The sequence below is a fragment of the Rhipicephalus microplus genome, unplaced genomic scaffold, assembly GCF_043290135.1.
Source record: "Rhipicephalus microplus isolate Deutch F79 unplaced genomic scaffold, USDA_Rmic scaffold_18, whole genome shotgun sequence".
NCBI lineage: Eukaryota > Metazoa > Arthropoda > Arachnida > Ixodida > Ixodidae > Rhipicephalus > Rhipicephalus microplus.
The window spans coordinates 4064245-4070244 of record NW_027464591.1 but is presented as its reverse complement, the minus strand read 5'-3'; the positions used below and the strand labels follow the sequence as shown (position 1 = coordinate 4070244).

At 43.6% G+C, this 6000-nt stretch overlaps 1 protein-coding gene across 1 annotated transcript in view; it reads right to left on the bottom strand.

The window, feature by feature from the left end:
* Window positions 1–222: 222 nt before the first annotated feature.
* The window catches only part of LOC119178742 (negative elongation factor complex member TH1), a 29028-nt gene continuing 23250 nt past the window's right edge, over window positions 223–6000 (bottom strand). The window contains exon 5 of the mRNA XM_037429975.2: window positions 223–3122. Within this exon, the coding sequence (XP_037285872.1) occupies window positions 2703–3122 (420 nt within the window). The 3' untranslated portion in view covers window positions 223–2702. The remainder of the gene's footprint in view (window positions 3123–6000) is intronic.

Here is a 6000-nt window from a genome sequence, read left to right as displayed (position 1 = left end):
GCACCTTTCTTTTGGTATTTTGGCGTTTGACATTCCGAAGTAACACGTGGGCTATGCTGAGTGGAGGCATATGCATAAATTCTGACCCCCTGGGTTTTTATTTTGTCCACATGTATTCTAAGTACATGTACATTTTTGCATTTCACACCCTATCTGATGCGGCTGCAATAGCCCAGTACTGAACATGCAATGTTGTGGGTTTCTAGAATTCAAACAAACAAATTGCAGCAGCTCTGAGATGAAACTTTATTTACAATGACCTTTGTACAGCAACCACGTTCCCACCAATGCTCGTGACAGACACTGAATCATGGCACTAGTATGTGCAAAAGAAAGTCATGGTGTGACAGTGAGGAAAAAAATCTGTACAATCGTCGTTCCACCAAGAGGAAGCCCAGGTAGTAAAACACCGTGACAAATTGCCATGGATAACGTCTATGGCCAATGTCCCCTTGCTTCTGGGACAGAACTCACATCAGCTGTGAAATGATAAAAACATGAGCATACAGGTATTTGTGGAGCCAGTGCCAATACAGAGATGTGTACTGAAGTGATACAACATGTGAAACATAAGGGCACACCGAACATTCATCATCATCAGCCTGACTACGCCCACTGCAGGGCAAAGGCAAGCAAATACACTCAAAGTCTCGTGAGAAAACAGCAGCCCAGATAGAAGTTGGGTATTTGAACTACAACACCCAAAAATGCTTAATATTTAAGAACAAAAGATAAAAACATGAGGAGGCACTTGTTTTCCACTTCAATGAGCAAAATTGCACCAACAAGACAGGTAAAACTTATTGACAAAAATAACAAAGTAGGTTGCAAAACTTTTTCAATAATACTTTGCTGCTTGCAGAGAGAGGCTTAGGCAGAAATTCTTTTATGGAGGGGGGTGGGGGTGGCGGGGGCATCTCCTTGATTTTGGGACTTGAAATGGTAATTTTTCACTGTATCCTATGGCGAAAAAAATTTCAAGGGGGGGGGGGGGGGGGGGGGGGGGGGCATGGGCCTGCTGTGCCACCCCCCGGGTTTACACCACAGCCTGGAGGCAACACCACGCAGAACCCGGACAGTGAGCTTAGCCCCAAACCATCTAAGCGACAGCTACAAGATATCATTTAATGCGTTGCGTGCTCCGTCATGATGAGTGGCACGAGATGTTTGCTCGATTTATAAGACATGACCCTAATCACAGTGGAAAGCATTTTAAGGGCCTCGGCTTCCTCAATTAAGCCTCTTATGATAGCATGATTGGACCATGCACCCTTGGAAGCTTCGCGCTTCGTCGGCGGCGGGGCAGTCGTGGAAAATGCATGCTCGTACTAAAATACCAAAATGCTGAGCGAAATTTTTTTATTGTCTGTGGAAAAAATTCGTTATACCAAGGTTGTCTCCCACTGTTACTTTGTTACATAGAGGTCGCAAATACATGTGCTGCATTTGAGCGACGGCGGGGAATAAAAAAATAGTTGGTTATATCGAGGAATTCGTTACATGAATGTTCGTTATAAGTAGGTTTAACTGTATTTCGTTTCCCCCCAGACCTTTGTCAGCGGTAGACAGGGTATGAAGTAGACAGATGACTGAGCTAAGAGAACCTGCCTCCCCCCCCCCCCCCCCACTCACTACAACACATTGGCGAACACGAATAGCCAGTACTGTTTCACGCTACACTGCATTTTGCAATGCGGGCTGTCGTAACCGTTGTTCTCACGGACACTTGATGCTAACCACGCAAGGGCAGCCACACATAACTGTTGTAGAACTTTCCTGCACAGCACACCTTCAAAAAGAGATCACTCAATTGTATTGAAACTACATCACAAGGGCTCTCGGATGTGTTACCTGAAAAGCCTAAAAGAAGGAAACATTCATAAACCTGATCCGAAGGTAGTGAAAATAAAACAGAACAAATAAATGATGCCTCGATCCCTTTATGGAGGAGGGCTATTTACAACACTGCAATGCTTGCCTCATTGCAGTCATCACATAAAACAGCCAGGGCTGTCAAATAGAGAGCTTGCTGGCATAAGTTATACTATACAGGAACACGCCTTGAAATGTGTGCTTAAAGTTTGGGTCTTTATCAAATCAACAAGATCCTAAACACTGCATCGAAATTTATAACAAACATCCGTACTAGTACCAAGAACCAAGATGCAGAAAAATGCGTGAAAAAACAATTTCTGATCGTGCACTCGCTTGTTAAATGTAGTTTTGACAGGTTAAAAGCACTCTATTATTTGGGCAGGATGATTCTGCAAGCGGTACGTGTACAAACGTTACTCCAACAACCTATTGGGAGTGAAACACTGCGACTTTTCAGGGAGTGAGACATTGCGGAAAAGCCCTCACCTCATCCTTGAAAGAAAAATACTGTGTAGACTCGTGTAGATGATGCAAGCACGTAAGTGCCCCGAATGCCATAAGCGACATGAGACATGGCTCGACTCAGAGGATAATAGCCAATTGTGTGTCTTCCATGAATTAATGAATAATTTGTACCTTTTCTATTGCTGCGCAGGAGACTGTGAAGGATTACGGTTGATTTCACTCACAGTTAAAAATATTTGTCCAAATAGCCTGGTTCTGTGTTAGGCGCCAAACCTCGCCAAAGTTGCAAAAGGAAAAAAGAAAAAGGTGCGACCCTTACACGAGCCTATGTGGAAGGTGCCAGCACAGAAGAATAGTACTGCTCAGCTCATGACAATGTAGTTTGCCTTGCAGTGCACCACAAACTCGGAGACTGCGTCTCCCTCACCGGTGCCACCCCCAGCGCCCGAAGCCCCGCTACTTTCTGCGATCGCAGCTGCATTGCGCAGCCCACCCGTAATTTCCTCGCTTTCGGCCAAGGGAAGAAACAGCTGGACGAACTCGGGCGTGTACGGGGGTGCGATGACATCAAGAACCTCGGTGACGAAGTAGCGAATGAGGGACACGTCGGTGTCCTGCCGCTCCCAGCAGGCCCGGACGTAGCTGACGACTGGCACGACGCACCCTCGACTCAGCAAGTGCACCATTCGGTCCAGGAGCATCTTACGTCGCTCCAGCTGAACCAGCACGTCGAGCTCTTCGTGCGGTGGGGACTCGAAAAGTCGCACCAGAAGGTCCAGCACCTGTGGGAAGTATGGGTCATCAGTGGGTTGGCACAATGAGTTATGGGCAAATCTGACAAATTACAAAAGTACAAAAGTCTGCAAACAGGCCTTTTCTGTACACAGACCTACGCATAGGCGAGCCTCGCTGCAGAGCCTTTGCACAAAGCATGGAGCAAGGTAAAATATGTGCATTCGTAGGCATAACATGTGTAGGCGAGTTTCAATGCAAAATGCAAGTAAAATGTAAATGCAAGTAAATGTAAAATGCAAGTTATAACCAGTAATTTATGCTACATTAAATATTGACTATATATTTGGAGCATATAAGAAGTTATAACAAGTTTTTAAACTTAAAAAAAAAAAGAAAGTGAAGAATCGATGTGAGGATATTATCTTCATTTACCTGAAATTTTGCGGTAGTGCGAATTTTCCCTAGATAAATGTTCTCACGGTTTATCCCCCTTCACTGCAGCGAAACCACCTTTACAGAAGGTTACATGCGAACTAATGTACACCTATTTATTAATTTCAAATAATTCAGAACTTTCAGCTATTTAAATTTGAGTTGAAGTGAATTAGAACACAGCAATATTAATTTGAATACTCAAAGCATTAGAATATATGCACAAGCCTAGTATGCAGTTGTAATTACTACACTTCGTGCCAACATGAACGCAAAATCGGGTGACTTGGCTTCGATTGCCTAAAAAGGGACAAAAACTCTGCTAATGAATGCACATTGTCTTTTTCGACTCGAGAAAATAGGATACTGTGGTTACACAATAATTCACATTCTCGAACTGGTCAATTGAAGAGATTTCACAATGTAATACAGAACACACTCAACAAATAAAAATCTCTCAGACGGAACTGCTGCTTAAATAGAACAAGTGCTCCCAACAAGATTGGTACTTTTTTTGTGTACCCCATAAAATCTCTCAGCAAGTGGAACTGCTATAAAGTGGAACACATCTTCCTAGTCCCTTCAGGTTTCATTTAACAAGTCTACTGTTATCCACTTTTCCTTCTTCAGATTGTTATTAGAATTACTTCTAATAACATCCCCTATACTTCCCTTGGCGTGATTGTTAGAATATTGTGACTAACAAGGAAAGCGAGCCCTTTTATATATATATATATATATAGTTATAAACTTCGAGAATAGTGCAATATAGGAAACAAAACAATAAAATATTTATTTAATCCTAACAGTTTCGGCTGGTGGACCAGCCTTCTTCGGAGGATGTAAGTGAAATGATACAAGTTCCCGTAGCAGAGGGTCACCCTCACAGTTTAAGGACCCCCCCCCCCCCCCCCAAAAAAAAAAGAAAAAAAGAAAAAAAAACAAGCGGGCGAACGAGGTAGCAACAGACAACAAGAAGCAGAAGAAGGAGAGGAACTAGAAAGGAGCGACGGAGAGCCGCCGGAAACGAGCGGGTAATTCTGGCATTGTTACTTGGTATAGGTAAGACCAGCGGAGGCGACCAAGAAAAACGGAAAAATGTGGAACATGTTGCCGCTTACTCGCATCCCACACATGGATCGAGTTTAAGTTCACGTGGTTCGGCGGCTGGCCCGCAACATCGCCCCCCCCCCCCCCCCCCCCACACACACACACAAGAAGCATACGACCCGCTCCAGCTTTCGGAATATAATGGCCACGTTGGAAAGCTAATGTGCCCTCTCCCCCTCCCTCCACCTGCCCTCTCTTGCAGAAAAATGTACAACCAGTCATACTGAAAATAAATAAATGGGTATTCTTGTAAAGGATGAAAATATATAAAAAAATAAATAATACTAAAAAAGTACTCAGAAATGAAAATAAAGTCTAATAATACTAACACACGCCATTTGGTTCACGTAGCATCGAATTCGTTTAGTTTCGCTATACGTTGTGGGAGGATTGCTGGCGGAGTATTTTAAAGTCGGCCACGCACCGTCTCGCCTCAATTTCTTGTCCTTCTTGCCCTGAATGGTCAATCTCTTTTTTCCTTCGTATTTGGCCAGCTCTTCTGTTTCTGACTGCATTAAACTTGACTGTTTTAGTCGCGCATTTTTTTTTTTAACGCAGTCAGAAACAGAAGAGCTGGCCAAATACGAAGGAAAAAAGAGATTGACCATTCAGGGCAAGAAGGACAAGAAATTGAGGCGAGACGGTGCGTGGCCGACTTTAAAATACTCCGCCAGCAATCCTCCCACAACGTATACAGATCAACCTGTTACCTCTCATCAATCTCCACAAAAGAGGACTGATGTCACCAATGTGGTTAACCTTTCCGGCAAATCTTTGACACCTGCGCAAACAAAGCTGCTATCAAAAGGTCTAACCTTCTGCCCCGCCTCTGGCAAAATTGATGAGTTTAAACTTTACCAAGATTTGGACAACTTTGCCAGAACCATGCGTCTAAAAGAATATTTTCATGATCGAAGCAGCACGCAACAAAATCAATTTTCAGATAAATCTTGGACTCCAGGTGAACAACGAGACAAATATCTAGACATGTACATTTCAGCCGTCCAGGGTGATATAATCAGGGAATATGAAAAGCGCCGACCCATTCGCAACAATCTGTCCAAAGAGGAGCGGGAGGCTTTGCGCAGTTTAAGTGACAGCCAGAGCATCGTTATTAAACCAGCTGATAAGGGTGGTGCTGTGGTTGTACTCGACAGGACTGACTACATCAAAGAAGGGCTTCGCCAACTGGCAGATGAAAATTTCTATAAACAACTCCCTTGTGATCCGACAGAGGAGTATGAAAGTACTATTAAGGCCTCACTAATATCATTACGTAAAAGTGGGAAGATAACCTACCCTATGCTTAAAATGATGTCACCTGGCAAATCGTCTCCCGGGAGTTTCTATTTACTACCCAAAATTCACAAGACTAACAATCCC